The sequence below is a fragment of the Desmodus rotundus genome, chromosome 5 (assembly GCF_022682495.2).
Source record: "Desmodus rotundus isolate HL8 chromosome 5, HLdesRot8A.1, whole genome shotgun sequence".
Taxonomy (NCBI): Eukaryota; Metazoa; Chordata; class Mammalia; order Chiroptera; family Phyllostomidae; genus Desmodus; species Desmodus rotundus.
Window position 1 is genome coordinate 101,799,507 of NC_071391.1, and position 16,811 is coordinate 101,816,317.

Consider the following 16,811-nt stretch of genomic DNA (forward strand, 5'->3'; position numbering starts at 1 on the left):
AGAAAAGCATCAATGTGTGAGAGATACAGCGATCAGCTGCCTCTCATATGCCCCCAGCCACAGACCTGGACCACAACCCAAGCTTGTGCCCTGACCTGGAATTGAATCAACGACCTTTCAGTTCACAGGCTGGTGCTCAATCCACTGAGCTGCACTAGCTAGGGATAGGTAGAGCTGCTTTGACTCCATGTCATGGTAGTGTGGTCTAATGTTCTAGGTGTCCTATATGGTCAAATGGCACAGCACCACCTATCACCCAAGCTGGGTACCCTATCACCAAGTTGGGTGCCCTCTGTGTGGGCTGAGTACATCCTCCTCTTGTAGTTGAGCCTCGGTTGCTGTTGGCAGGTCAATAGGAGGGATTTACCCAGGCCAGTCAGCTGCAAGAACTGGCTGTGACCACTGACCACAAATCTCTGCCCTCGTGGAGACCAGCTGTGCAGGGGCAGGGTGGTGGTGCTCTGACTGGCCTGTAGCTGTCCACTTGGTGCAATGGGCCTGGGGTTTCCCAAGTGGTGCAAGGCAAGTTCAGCACCCACCTGTGTTTTGCCCAGGGCCATCCTGCATGAGCTATAAAGCAATCTGAGATGACTGCTACTTGTACTTGGCTTGGAAATTCCCAGGCCAAGCCAAGCTGTGAATCTAAGCTGGCTTATGCTAGTGCCATGCCTGGGGCTCACTGAGGCCAGCTGTAGTTTGAGAGAATTTAGGAAGTTGTGCAGTATGAGCCAAAACCTGCCATTTATATGGAAAAGCAGCTTGGGTGGTCCTGTAAGTTGGGTCAGGCAAAGTCTCTGGGGATCTCCAAGGCTGGTCCAACAGTATTGGCCAGGTTGCTGGAGTCTCTGATATGGCACTAGAAGTTTTAGAAAAGGGACAATGGCCTCTTCTTGCACTGATGCCAGACACTTCAGTTTCTCCCTGTATGCCACTGGTGCCTTTTAAGTTGCTACCCCGGTGCTAGAGCTTGGAGGGAATGAGTCTTAAGTAGGTGAGTCCGTGTGGTGTGTGGGTTCTTTAAGTGGAACTGCTTTGGATTCCAGTAGTTTCTCCCACCAACTCAATCCCCACTGGTTTTTGCAGCCAGAAGTTGTGGGGACTTATTGTCCTGGCAGTTTAGAACCCTGGGCTGGGGGGGTCTTAGTACAGGGCTGGGAGTCCTCACTCCCAAGATATCCCTCCCAAATTTTTATCCACCACAGGTAGGTGTGAGACTACCCCATTCAGCATTTGCACCCCTCCTATCCATCTGGTTTCTTTAATTTGTAGTGGTCAGATTTCCATTCAACTCAATTTCTGACAGTTCTGAATGTCTGTCCTCTGTTTTAGTTGTAATGTTGAGGTGGTTGGGCACGGAGATGAGCCATGTCTGCCTATGCCACCATCCTGACCGGAAGTAAAACTTGATTTTAAACAAGTATTTCCTGAGTGGTTACACCCAGACACTGTAAAGGTACCACGAATATAGTAATAATGAAAATGTAGCTCTTGCTCTTGTCTAATAAACAGGAAACTATAAAACGCTCAGATGCAGACAAATAACAAGGAGCCATAGGCCCCACAGACGTCAGCCACACCAGTAGGAATCAATGAAGGGGAAGCCTAACTTTAAGGTCTCTTAAAGGTCTCAGGTAGCAGCCTGTTGAGAAGTGGGGATGAAAAAATGTTAAGAGGTTGACACAAATATTTACAGCCATTCATGTCAAAAAACACACTAAAATGATCTTCAGGAAAGAAACTCTGAAGAGAATGAAGAGAAACATTAGCAGTAACATCTGACAACCAGTGAGCAAGTGGTAACTGACTTTGCAGAGCAGAGAAAGCTAAAATCTAAGCCGGCTGTGTGGAAGCCCAAAAGAGACTGCTTTGTGCCAGTGAAACCAAGAGAAATTCATGAAATAGGGGCACAATGCACATCCAAAAACAGGTGAGTAGGTGGTAAAACAAGAAGTTCACAGTTGAAGTTCTGTGTAAGAGACAGATTAGAATTCCAGATCTCCTCTCCCACTTGTAAGGAAGACTATCCTTTCCCTTCCAGATACTGGACTCAACGAAAACAGACATAGTAGGAAGGGGAGAAGCAATGTAGGGGATTAAAAAAAAAAAAGAAAAGAAAAACAGGTAAAGTAAATAAAATTCTACGCCTGGCCCTTTCCCTCTCCTTTGGCAGCTAAAATGCTGGCAGCTAGATTTATATCCAAGAATGTGGGAAATCTGACACACATACCATACTCTTCCTCCACCAGCCCCAAAGGACCAATAGATCATTACAGGGGGAGATTTCCCAATGAGGTAGACTAACCCAATCCCCCTATATTGAAGCTTACAGTTTGTAAGCCCCACACACGTGTGATAAGTTTCCAACCAGCTGTTTAAGCAAGACTACTATTTTTCATTTTAAACCTCATTTGGCTTTTTAAAACTGTACACTTTGATTAAAATTAAAATAAAAGAGAGTAGCTGGCATAGGTAAAAAAGAAAGCAAAAGGAGTACCTATGCAAAGGATTTTATTTTTATAATACAAGAGAAATGATTAAAAACAGGCTTTATATCATCTCCATCTTAATAAAAGTGCATACCAAAAGAAGGTACCTAAAAAGTACTCAACCTGTATATCCATTAACATAGATAGCAACTCCACTAAAAATCGTAGATGAAGTTCCATCCTTCTGCATAGCAGCATCTGATCGAAACTGTTCCTCCAATTTCTGGACCTTGGCAGCCATATACCCACCCTGGAATTAAAGAAAAGGTAAACACCAATCACAAAAGTTGTATTTCTACCCACCCCCCTTAAAGAATCTTCTATTTGAAAATAATAAATAAATAAAAGGACCTTATTCTGTGCTGGCAACCAAGGCATAATATGACAAAGGTGTCATTACAAACATGAACCAGAGGCAAGGCAATAAAACAGGCAGGTCAAAAGAGAAATTTTCCCTCTACTGACTGAATTTCAGTAATTCTTTAACATTCTTAGAAGTTATTTTAAAAAGTCAAAAATAGTAAGTTTAATGCCACAAAATATTGTTCTTATCTATAAAGGCAAGCAAAAGATACACCAGAGTTTAAACCAATTAAAATTTGACAAGTGGTCAATAAGAGTATATTTTAGACTGGCTTTCACTATGTTCTTTACATAGGAAGCTTAAAATGAATAACTTCAAGTAAAATGAAGCAGTTCAACAAACCAATACAGTTCTACATACATGTAAATAAGAATACAATAAACAATTCACTAGCTACATTCTGGATCTAATCAATCTATTTGACACTGGTACTAAATTTCACTAGCTAACAGAAATCTAAAGAAGAATATAAAAACATTATCATTTTTCCTACAGACCTTTCCAAATCTAGAAAGTGCAGCTGAATTCAGCTATACTTTTCCTGAATATTGAAATAATTAGGCTTAACTGATTTAAATTACTGATTGACTTTATTGATTTATCTAGATTGATAAAGAATGATCAATCAATTAGTGGTTCAAAGAAAACTGTAGTTATATGAAGTGGTATACATTTTCCAAAACAGAAATGTCGTCATTGTTTTTGGTCATTCAAATATTACATGTTCACTGTAAAAACAGTGTTTTTGAAAAATATAAAGAAACTTTAAATGAGCTATGATCCCATTCATTGTTAACATTTTGGAATCTTATTTTCAAAGTTTATGTCTATGCCTCAGGGCATAGCAGTTTTACAAAAATAGGGTCATATATATAAAAATTCCTTTATAACGCAATACCCTTAAAGTCAAGGCCATCTGCCAGGTTAAGAATATAAAGCTAAATAGTGGTTGCACAGTGTCCCACTATATAAAAATAATTTATTTATCTAATTCCCTATTATTGGATATCTATGTTTTTCTCTTTCTCAGTATTATTAACAATGCTGCAATTATCATACAATGTAATTCGTGTACTACAATATTTATTTCTTCTATAAAATTCCTCAAGTTCAGGGGTTAACCTTGGAGCTTTCATGACACTGTTAAACTCAGAGTGGGTATCTGAAGTGATTTACAACTTAGAAAATGCCTTGAGTCACATTATAAAGTATAAGTAAAATGAAAAATACCTAGACAGTTCAATATAATTATTTTTATGTTTTTAAAACACACCCATTTTTCCCAGCCATCATTTTCAGCTCGCCTCCTCCATCCACCTCGTCTCATGGTGGAGCCTCTGTATTAGGGGAAAAAAATATATCAATTTTATAACGTACCATTAATTGATATTTTATTACAATATCAAAAAAATGAGGAACTAAAATTAAAAATATTTAGGTGGAGGAAGGTATAGGGAAGACAAACGGTGATGGATAGAGACTTGATGTGGGTGGTGAACGCAAAATACAGTGTATAGGTGACGTGCTGTAGAATTGTGCACCTGACACCTGTATAATTTTGTTAACCAGTGTCACCCCAGTAAATTCAATAAAAAGGAAAAATAAAATAAAAAAAATTTTAAAGGAAAAATAAATACAAATGTCTTTTTACTTGAATTTATTGGGATGACACAGGTTAACAAAATTATACAGGTTTCCGGTGCACAGTTCTACAGCACGTCATCTGTGCACTGTAGTGGGTGTTCACCACCCATGTCAAGTCTCCGTCCATCACCATTTATTCCCCCAAACCCTTTCCACCTCCCTGTACCCCTCCCCTGACAATCACCACACTGTTGTCCATATCCATGAGTTCTTTTTTTTTTTTACTTTTGTGCTCAATCCCCCCACATCCCAGGCCCCCCAACAGCTGTCAGCCTGCTCTCTATCTGGGTCTGTCTGTATTTTGTTAAAATACAAATCTTTAATTCACATAACACTGAGTGAGAAAACTCTTTCCAAAGCTTATCATTCTCCTGTTTCACAAGTGAAATTTGTTACCAAAAACACCCACCTACAAATAAATATCAGGTTTAAATTATAACCTCTTTAAATTTAAACAGGAAAAACTTCTATGCATTCTTGAATATCAATCCTAATACCTCATATAAAACATCACCAAATCTGACTAATATGGTCATGATTATTTGTTAATGATTAATTAGTGTTAACAGAACCTAAGAAAAGATATTCCTTCATGAACTAACCTATGACATAGCTCTTAAAGTCCATCTTTGCTATTGCATACCAGACACTTAACAGTGCATTCATAGTGTAATTCATCTATTATACAAAAGCCCTAAAAGAAGTCAAGTAAACAATACATCCAGGAACCGTGATTTTCAGCCATATGCTGCAAGAATTTTTAAAACATGCAATACCTGACTATTTAGTCAGGGGACTGACCTCTTTTCCCTTAGATTGTCAAATAAAAAATGACAACAGCCAACACAACAATAACCATCCAGTGTTAATGAGTCAAAATGATACCTATTTTTTTTGTCAGATCAGCAAAAAATGTATTTTTGTGTATGCTACAGAATTTTAGTAATTAGTTCATGTGGGCCATGAGATGAAAAAGGTTGAAAATCACTGATCTAGAAGATTAGATGCAGAAAGATGATCACAGTAAATTAGGAAATCTGGCATGCTCCTTAAGGCAACACTTGACCGTCTGACCAACACAGACCAACTACAAAATCATCAATATAACCGAATGATAGCTCATCTCAAGTGTCAGCTGGCTAGTGGCTAGCAAGGATTAAAATGAGGTGTAAGTCAAAGAATAAGTCATGCTGAAACATGACTTGATACATGGCTATATCTTCAGACATGACTGCATTATCCTTCATAAAATAACATGATTTCCATTTAGGCATATTTTTCTTCTACTATCTGCGCACGTGTGTGTGCGTGTGTGTGTGTATGTGTCAAATGGTTACCATGTATCACTGGAGAAGCCTTATTCATTATCCATATCAAATCAGATTTGATACAATTTATAGGAATTTGTTACTGAGTAGCACCTTAGAACATAATAGCAGATATTTTCTTTCAAATATTTCTATTCTTGGTATAATGTGGGATGTACAGTTTCTCTTTGCTGACATTTATATTAATTACAAATTTTTACCGTCTACTTTTAAAAGATACCTAAAAATATGCAGATACGCTCAAAGAGTTACATCCAACAGAGAGACAAGGGACATGTACAAAGAGCTCTGCAGACAGAAGGCAAAGTGATTAACCCTGATTAGGTGTTGTGGGTGCTGAGGAAGAGAGGAGTTTTGTTTTTTCAACTCTGTCAAAGGTAGGGGGCATGGCCACCCAATGTTCACCATGAATCCCCAAACTGCCATATTTGCTCTGCTAAATACTTGTTTTCAAAAGGCTCGCTTTGTCCAGTTCCTCATGACTTCTCCCTTACGTTGGAGGAGTCTGGAAAATGTGTTAACACGTAACTCTTGACTTCATGTAAACTGAATCCATATATCTGCTCTAAGAAGTAAAGAGAGTTCGGGAGTTCAGGCCATTATGTTAGGGAGTCATACTCACAAAAATTAAATACAACAATTAATCTGATGAGGCAAATTTAAAAATACAGTATGTTTTTAGTTAAATTCATTTGCCCAATCACTTAAGAGCCTTACTTTTATCTAATATATATTGGCTATCCACTGAGAAAGACCAATATGAATCCATATTGATGTATTAATGAGGGTAGACAGTATGAAACAAAGTTGTAATAAATAAACCAGAAAACAGATTTTAAAGGTTCTTTCCCTATTCCAGATAATAAAGTTTTCCCAAACAAATGTCTGAAGCTTTGAAAAGTAAAAGACATGAATGACTTAAAATTGTAATTTCATTATTTCGCTAATTTGACCCACGTATAGCAAACGCCTACTGGTCCAGGAATTCAAATATTAAGACCCTCAAAATGGAAGAGGAAACAAGAAACATATTTCATTTTATACACTCAAATTCTACTTGCCAAAAACTCCATAGCAAATAGGAAACTAGACAATTTGGATCAAACTTCCTGCTGCAAAAGAGGAAAGCCACACAAAACATTTTTAAGAAATATGTGACTTCCAGTCAAGATGGAGGCATAGGTAAACATGGCTCACCTCATACAACCACAGCAAAAATTACAACTAAACTACAAAACTATCACTTAAACTATCAGAAAATCAAGCTGTATGGAAGTCCAACAACCAAGGAATTAACGAAGGCACATTCATTCAGACAGGTAGGAGGGGCAGAGGCGCAGAGATTTGGAATGGGCCAATCCTACACCCATGTGTGGTGAATAAAAGTCGGGAGAGATTATTTTGGGAGCAAGGGATCCCAGCCCCACACCAGACCACCCAGCCCAAGGTTCCAGTGCCAGAAGGTAAGTTAAGTCCCCATAGCTTCTAGCTATAAACACCAGTGGGGGTTGGGGTGGTGGAAGAATACTGTGGGATTCTCACGAGTCACTGCTTAAAGGGCCTGCAACAGATTTAGGACTTATGCAGACACACTCCCTCTAGGCTCCAGCACCAGACAGCAGTTTAAAGGGCACCACCAGTGGCATATGGGGAAAAACTAAAGTGTCTGGCATCAGGGCAAGTAGCAGGGGACAGCTTCCTCTTGGAGAAAAACCCAGAGCCCAGGCAGCAACCATTGTTCCTATTCTGAGGCCTCCCCCACACAGAGAGAGAGCGGTGGCACCATATTTGAGACTTCATCAACCTGGTTCATATGGGTTACCTCACCATGACAATTACCTAAGGCTCCGCCCCATCCAACTTATGGGAATGCTTTTCTACACTAGGCCACGCTACTAAGAAAGGGAGTCAAAGCAGCTATAACTATATGTAGAAACACAGGGAGGCTGCCAAAACGAGGAGACAAAAACATATGGTGCAAATGAAAGAAGAGACCAAAACTCCTTTTCTGGAAATCTGAACTAAGATGGAGATAAGCAATCTATCAGATGCAGAGTTCAAAACACCGTGCTCAAGGAACTAACTCATTTGGTACTTCAATAGCATAAAAAAGACCCAAGCAGAAACTGAAGGTTACACTATGTGAAATAAAGAAAAATTTACAGGGAACCAACACTGGAGTGGATGAAGCCGAGAATCAAATCAATGATTTGGAACATAAGGAAGAAATAAACATTCAATCAGAACAGTGAAAAGAAAAAAAGAATCCAAAAAAAACAAGGATAGTCTAAGGAGTCTCTGGGACAACTCCAAGCATACCAACATTTGAATCACAGGGGTGCGGGAACAAGAAAAGAGCAATAAATTGAAAACTCATTAGAAAAAATAATTAAAGAAAATGTTCCTAATTTGGTGAAGGAAATAGACATACAAGTCCAGGAAGCACATAGAGTCCCAAACAGTTGGACCCAAGAGGACCACACAAAGACACATCATAATTAAAATGCCAAAGGTTAAAGATAAAGAGAGAATCTTATAAGCATCAAGAGAAAAGTTATGTACAAAGGAGTTCCCATAAGACTGTCAGCTGATTTCTCAAAAGAAACTCTGCAGGCTAGAAGAGACTGGCAAGAAGTATTAAAAGTCAAGAAAAGCAGGGAACTACAACCTAGATTACTCTATCCAGCAAAGCTATCATTCAGAATGGAAGGACAGATAAAGTACGTCCCAGATAAGGTCAAGTTAAAGGAGTTCATCCTCACCAAGCTATTATACAAAATGTTAAAGGGACTTATTTAAGAAAAAGGAGATCAAAACTATGAACATTAAAATGGCAATAAATTCACAACTATCAACAATTGAAACTAACACACAAAGCAAACAAGCAGAATAGAAACAGAGCCATAGATATGGAGATCATTTGGAGGCTTATCAGTTGGGAGGGGGTAGGGGGAGACTAAGGAAAAAGGTGCAAGGATTAAGAAGTACAATTTGGTAGGTACAGAATAGATGGGGATGTTAAGAACACTATAGGAAATGGAGAAGCCAAAGAACTTATATACATGACCCATGGACATGAACTATGGTGAGGAATTGCTAGAGGGAACAGGAGTACCAGGTGGAGGGGGGACAAAAGGGGAAAAATTGGGACAACTGTAATAGCATAATCAATAAAATATATTAAAAATAAATAAATTGCCATTAATCTTGTATATGATAGCAAGTCAATAAATTCTTGTTGAATAATGAAAATAAATTTATATATATAAAGCATAGTAGCAACAGTTACATGTCCCAAGTATAGTATACCCCAATATATCAATATTCAAAACTCTACCTTGCATATTTAATCTTATCTACTTTTTATTTCTCATATTTTAAAAGTTTTCCAAAAATTCACAATAGAATCCTGTGCTATTTACTAGAGAGCAACGTGATAGACACTCCCTCCTCATGAAGTTGCATGTACAAGATTAGCAAATGATACACACTTTTAGGGCTGACAAGAACCACGCAACAGTAGGATTAAGTATAAATCATTTAAAGGGTTCTAAAGACAACAGTGTTTCCCTGGTAGTGTGAAATCACGAAGTAGCTAACATAAAACTCTATTCTTTGAAAGTGGTATTCCATAAATAAAGACTTACGTTTCTGCTAACCAGTAATGATCTCTGAAAAAGGGGTTTTGCCAATGTCTCTGAAGCCATACCCAGGGGAAAAGTTCCCTAGTCTAGATGACCAATTTGCTTCTTCAAATAGCACCCTCCCTGGCATGGAGGAGGGCAGTAAGTTATGCTATCACAGCTTGACAGAAATAGCCCTCAGAAATAAAACTGTGTTCTCCTCCTCTCCACCCCCCACAAGCTTTTGAATTATAATGTGCCATCTTGACTAACCCCACTAAGAGAACTGGACAAGCTATCCGATTACCAAGCCAGACTTGTAAATAAAAATTGCCTTCTTGTTTTCAGATAAAATTCTTGCAGGCTGGGTTTCCAAACTAGTTCCACAGTGCTTGATGGCCTTGACAAAAGTGATAAACATTTCTGAAACTGTAATGTACAACCTAAAATAACTTACCAACTTCTTATCCAGCAGCATTGTTATAGAAGCCAACTACAGGGTTTTATTAGTTAAAAAAATGGATGAAGAATAAACTCATGTATGCAAAAGTACGCTTATGTCCTCAATAAACATTAGCAGCTATTATACTAATATTATACTAATGCTGGGTCACAGAGTAGAAATCGATTGAGATCACATCATGTGGAAACCCTCTGAAGTACCAAACATCATTCTTTTAAATTAAATTTTCCATGGTCTACAACTTAATGGAAAGATTAATAGATTTAGTAACACAATACCTGGATGGGCTCTAATCCCAGTTCTACCCCTGTCTAGCTATATGATTTGGGGTGAATCCAACACTGGGGCACTCATCTCTGTAAAAGTTACACTGATTTCAGCCCTGAAAAGAATCCCTATGGGGTCATGAACTGATTGTAGGATAGATGTGGCTAGAAACCCACTTCAATTTCGGCAGCCCTGCTTTTATAAGTTTTAGATTATTTGTGGTCTGAATAAGATTCTTTTTGAAGAGCAACCTTAAATTAAAAAAATTGAAAACTAAAACTAATGAACTAAAAACTAACTCTAAAGACTTCTGGCCCTGTTCTGCGTTCCTCTATGTGACACTACAAAAGGGAAATGTTCCAATCCCTGAAAGACGCATTAACTAAATTCATCTATTCATCTTTAAGTAATAAAATTATAAAGACCAACCAAATTAGAGGCTGCCAGTGCAGTCATGCCAGGACCCAGTGTCAACATACAAGAGCCAGCCAGGTAAGCCAAGTTTAAAGCAAAGGCGCAGGAACTCTATTGCTAATGAGCCCAGGGACCCTGAATACCTACAATGCAAAAGATTTCCTGACTCTCCCATTCTCTATTTAATAGGGATGTTCAAAACTCTTTGAAAAGCCTCATGAAGGACCTGCTTATTATTAAAAAAATTAACAACAGTACTTACGCATACTTTCCCCTTAACTTCATTTCATCTTTTGCTGGAGTATACATTTCACTCTGGACTTTCAATGTGCATTTTAAAAGGCTAGTCAAATCCCACTAAAAATGAACATCACTCTGCCTTTTTTACTATGATTATTGGTGGACTTTGATATGTACCCACAGAATGATGTTAATCACCAGGAGAAATCATTTTCATGCAAGAGTGGTATTTCATCCACTTCCTAAAGAATTAAACATTATGAGACTCCAAATAGTTCATAATACACCAGCAAAATTGCCATTACATATTCAGACAATACCCCAATATATATTCATCAGTGTTAATCTGTTGGTTACATATTTGTAATTCTATAAAGTATAACATTAAGTAATGAAACTGACTTTGAGTGGCTTTTATTCACTCTCATTACTCTATTTATATGTACATGTATGGGTTTATCTTCATTTGATAGTTACTTAAGAAACAGTTGCTGAATGAATTGGAATATACAAATGAATATGCAACAAATGAATGAGTGGCATATCACAGTGGCATTATTCATGAATATGATACAAATGCAAAGAAAGTAGCCTGTGACCACCCAGCCCATCACTAGGCAAGGGTGAACTAAAAACAACTTTTGGCTCCCTCCCACACTACCATTCAGCACCTCTTTTCCTCTTCATTGCTTCTTTCCTTTGCTTAGTTAGCAGTCAATTTTCTTCTAAGGTGCTTACTAACAATTAAGGAACTAGTTAATAACTGGCTTAAGGTATGTTTCATGCCAGAGACATGTGTATTTAAAAGGGACTTCTCCAGGACCACTCAATGGGGGAAAGCAGTATTTTCACCAAATATTACTGGAAAAAGAGGATACCCAGACACAAAATAATGAAGTTGTACTCTTATCTTACACTGATGGGGGAACTCAAGAGTTAAAAATATTTAGCTTTGGCTAACAGTTAATAGGCTTAGTGATTAATGCAGGTAGAAAGGAGCTGGAATGTATGATTAGACCTACCCAGACTCCAGGAGGCCTGCAACCAATTCAACCTTTGTGCCCCAGGAGGATTACAAGCGATCAAGATGGTATCTGAGCCATTGTGCTCCAGGGAGAGAATGTCCTGACACAAATAAAGAATATAAAGAAGGGGAAGTTCTGGCCAAGATGGAGGTGTAGGCAGATATGCTTTACTTCCTCGCACAACCCAAAGGGTAACAATCAATTTAAAAACAAAAAACAACCAGAACTTCCAGAAAACCAAACTGTGTGGAAGTCCAACAACCAAGGAGTTAAAGAAGAAACATTCATCCAGACTGGTAGGAGGGGCGGAGACTGGCAGCTGGGGCGGAGAGGGTACACAACAAGGCCGCAGCTGGCAGTCAGGGGTGGGCAAGGCAGTGGCTAGCAGGCCAGAATATCCTACATTCAAGTGCAGGTAAGCCAGGAGAACAACTGGGGAGACAGACACCATGCAGCCTGGGAAACTAAAGCCTCAAAACCTTTAACTGTAAAAACCTGTCGGGGCTGCGGCAGGGAGAGAAACTCCCAGTCTCACAGGACAGTCCGTTGGAGAGGCCCACGGGATTCTAGAACACTCGCAAGACCACCCACCTGGGAATCAGCAATTGAAAGGGCGCATCCACTTGTGGAAAGTGAGGCAAGTGTCGGAAAGTGGGGCGAGAACCAAGAAGGCTAGCAATCGGTATTGTTTCCTCTCTGACCCCTTCCCCACATACTGTACTACAACCCCACCCTGGCGAATGCCTAAGGCTTCACCCTTTACAACATAACAGGTGCGCCAAGACAAATGAATATGGCCCAAATGAAAGAACAGATCGAAACTGAAAAAGAACTCAACTCATAAGCGATGAGGAGTAGCAACCTATCAGATGTGGAGTTCAGAACACTGGTAATCAGGATGCTCATAAAATTATTGAGTATGGTCACAAAATGAAGGCAGAAATGAAGGCTACATAAAGTGAAATAAAGGAAAATATGCAGGGAACCAACAGTGAAGGGAAGGAAATTGTTTACTTGGGATTAAAATAAACAATTTGGAACAAAAGGAACAAACAAACATCCAACCAGAACAGAATGAAGAGACAAAAATTCAAAAAAATAAGGAGAGGCTTAGGAACCTCCAGGACAACTTTAAATATTCCAACATCTGAATCATAGGGGTGCCAGAGGAGAAAATTAAGAGCAAGAAATTGAAAACTCATTTGGAAAAATAATGAAGGAATACTTTCCCAATCTGCTAAAGGAAGTAGACATGCAATTCCAAGATGCTCGGAGTCCCAAAGGAGGTAGATCCAAGAAGAAACACACCAAGGCACATCATAATTACGTTACCCAAGATTAAAGCTAAGGAGAGAATCTTAAAAGTATCAAGAGAAAAGAAGACAGTTACCTACAAAGGAGTTCCCATAAGACTATCAGCTGATTTCTCAGAAGAAACCTTACAGGCAAGAAGGGGCTGGAAAGTAGTATTCCAAGTCATGAAAGGCAAGGAAATACATCCAAAATTACTCCATCCAGCAAAGCTATCATTTAGAATGGAGGGGCAGATGAAGTTCTTCCTGTATAAGGTAAAGTTCAAGGAGTTCATCATCACCAAGCCCTTATAATATGAAATGTTAAAGGGACTTATCTAAGAAAAAGAAGATCAAAACTATGAAAAGTGACAACAAGCTCACAACTATCAACAACTGAACCTAAAAAAATAACAAAAACAAAAACAAACTAAGCAAACAATTAGAACAGTAACAGAATCACAGAAATGGAGAACACATGCAGAAGTATTATTATAGAAGCCAACTACGGGGTTTTATCAGTTAAAGAATGAAGACTATATTCATGTATGCAAAAATACCCTTATCCTTACCACTTAGGGTATGTCCTCAATAAATATTAGCAACACAAGGAGGGTTATCAGTGGAGAGGGGGAAGGGGAGAATGGGGGAAAAGGTACAGGGAATAAGACGCATAAATGGTAGGTACAAAATAGGCAGGGGGAGGTTAAGAATAGTACAGGAAATGGAGAAGCCAAAGAACTTATATGTATGACCTATAGACATGAACTAATGGCGGGGGTGGGGTAGAATGTTGGTGGGAGGGGGAATGCAGGGCGGAGGAGAATAAAGGGGAGAACTGTAATAGCATAATCAATAAAATATACTTAAAAAAAAGAAAAACAAAACAAAAGCTATCGAGCAGTCATGAGTAAGTGAAGAAACTGAAATCTTTGTGCACTGTTGGTGGGAATATCAAATGGTGTAGCCACTATGGAAATCAATACCATAATTCCTTTAAAAATTAAAAAGAGAATTACCATATGACCCAGCAATTCAATTCCACTTCTGGGTATATACCCAAAAGAATTGAAAACAGAGTCTAGAAGAGATATTTGTATACCCATGTTAACATCAGCATTATTCAGAACAACCAAAAGCAACCCAAGTGTCCACTGATGGATGAATGGACAAGCAAAATATGATAGATACGTACAGTTGTATATTTTCACCCGTAAAAAGCAAGAAAATCCGGATAGATCCTGCAACAATGTCCTCATCCTTGAGGGCATTATGCCAGGTGAAATAAGTCAGCCACAAAAAGATAAATATTATATGATTCTACTTACATGAAGTATACAGAGTAAATTCAGAGACTGAAAGTAGGATGGTGGTTGCCAGGGGATGGGGGAGGGGGAAATAAAGAGTTGTTTAATGGGTACAGAGTTTCAGTTTTGCAAGATGAAAAGGTTCTGATGACTGGTTACACAAGGTGAATATACTTAACACTACTAAAATGTATGCTTAAAAATGGTTAAAAAGGTATATTTTATGTTTATATGTACTTTACCACAATTAAAAAATTTAAAAATGGAACATTTTTATAAGGAAGTAAAGAAAAGGAAAAACAAAAAGACTTTTGACACTGGAAACACTGCAGGTAGCACAGTGACTAGCAAAGCTACAGGGAAGGGATAATTGAGATGTTCAGTTGGAAGTATAAAGCTGGGAAAGAGACTACTTTCCTAAGAAATCTGTGTATGGGATATTTTTTTTCTTGGAGAGGAGGACAGTGGGAGGCAGCTTGCAGAACTAATGTATTAGGAGGGAAGTACTCTCCTTATAAGTGACTAAGTAAATGAAACACTGATACATAGTAGCTAACAAGGTTTGACAATGTCTGCTCCAATGTGCTCTTATCTGCCCTTCAGTGAATATGGCTTTAACACCAGATAAACAGCTTTTTATGTAACATTTAGATACAAAAATACAGACACCATCCTTGTCTAGGGCTAAAGTTCTTAGACTGTTGACTTTATAAGGGTACCACAGAGATTCTTAAATTTCATAACCCAGGGAAGTAGAACCTTCTTGTAGCCCCATCCCACACCCAGAGTCAGGTTTTGACTTTGAAGAGACCCTCACCAACCTATTTAAAACAAAAATATCAGACGCATAGATGAAAAACAGCCCTTGTAAAAGTTTCCAAGAGGCCCAACTACTGACTCTAGTCTTTAGCATATACATCCTAAGCCGTGCATGTATTATCCTAAATAACTGTGTATTTCATGTACTTAAATACTTATTAACCTGGTTTCTTCACCTTCAGTATACTAGCACTCTTTCCTATTACCATTTCTTTCTTGCTTCAATAAAAACAATTCCTGTACTATATTAGGTACCATCTTGATCAATACCAAATACACAGCATTTCAGTCCACCAAATAAAAGTAGCTATATATAAGGTTCTCTAAACAAAAAATTACAGGCTTGGATATAAAAGCCTTTTCTAAATGTGAATCTGGTCCTTTCACCTTTCCTTGAGACATTCTCGGTATTATCTTTGCAATTACTGATTTGTGTTTATACACTGCTTTATCATGCTACCAGTATTCAGTCTTGCTAGGTGTTCCTTTTCAAAATCAGTGTTCCCTGCACTAGTTATAAAAGTATGTTTATTGTAGAAAACTGAGAAAATACAGGAAATGGAAAAGGGAAGGGGAAAAATAACCACAGTCACACCATCTTTTAAAAATTTCATCTGTTGACTGACACTTTATATCTCCTTCCTTTCAGTATTCCTTGATTTTTAAAATTTAAATTGTTTAAACTTAAACAAACCACTAGTAATATCTTACATTTCCATAGTGCTTTTATTTTTCAAAGGGGTCTTTATATCTATTTATCTTTACAACACATCCGTGTTTATTTCGCATTGCCTTCTAGGGTAAAATATTTGATGAACTGACTGCTGGTTCATGGCACAAAAATCACACCTCTTTTACATAATCATGTTTCCAAATCTTCAAGGAAGGAATTAACAATGCTATCAATATAATAAACTGCTGAGAAGTGAGTGAGAACACTCTTATTTAATTGAACTAGCCTAATAAATTTAACAAAACAGATGCTTCTTTACTGGGGAACTTGGCACTTGTTTGGGTGAGACACACTGGCTGCCATATATGTGACAGAAGGACTAAAGGGGAAAATGATGTCCTACAAATAGGTTCTATCCAGTCCCCCAACCGGAAGCAGTCCGTATTTAGGAAAGTAGAAACTGAAAGACGACCAACTTTGTTATGAACTGGTTCTCTAACCTTAAGCAAATTACAAGCTGTCAGATCTTAGTTCTTTAATTTGTGGCTAGAATTGAATAAAATTCTAGTCTCTTACAGTTTTAAAAATGTTTATGATTCTATACTTCTATCCATTTACAAAAAGACTTTTAAAATGAAAAGCTTACGTATTATGCAACTCTGTTTATACTTCCAAAAGAACAATGCCTGGGTTGTGGGCCAGGTCCCTGCTTGGGGGCATGCAAGAGGCAACGGATAGATATGCCTAAACAGAGATGTGGCTATAAAGTTATTAACCTTATTCAGAGAGGTCTAGCCTTTGCCCTTCATTGCTGGGAGGTGATCTCTAAGCCCTTGGAATGTCCTGCCTGATAAATGTCTTTGTTT

The 16,811-nt window shown here is 38.2% G+C and overlaps 1 protein-coding gene across 5 annotated transcripts in view; it reads right to left on the minus strand.

Moving 5' to 3' along the window:
* REV1 (REV1 DNA directed polymerase) overlaps positions 1 to 16,811 on the minus strand; it is a 95,617-nt gene that overhangs the window by 68,228 nt on the left and 10,578 nt on the right. For 2 of the 5 annotated variants that reach the window (XM_053925213.2, XM_053925212.2), the window contains exons 2-3: positions 4,124 to 4,187; positions 2,610 to 2,736 (exon numbers count right to left, since the gene is read on the minus strand). The exons of 1 other annotated variant lie outside the window; for it this stretch is intronic. In XM_053925213.2, coding sequence (XP_053781188.1) covers positions 2,610 to 2,736; positions 4,124 to 4,177 — 181 coding nt within the window. In that variant the 5' untranslated portion in view covers positions 4,178 to 4,187. Of the gene's footprint in view, positions 1 to 2,593; positions 2,738 to 4,123; positions 4,188 to 16,811 lie in introns of those variants that run through there. 2 more of the 5 variants (XM_053925214.2, XM_045204769.3) reach the window with 2 other exon arrangements.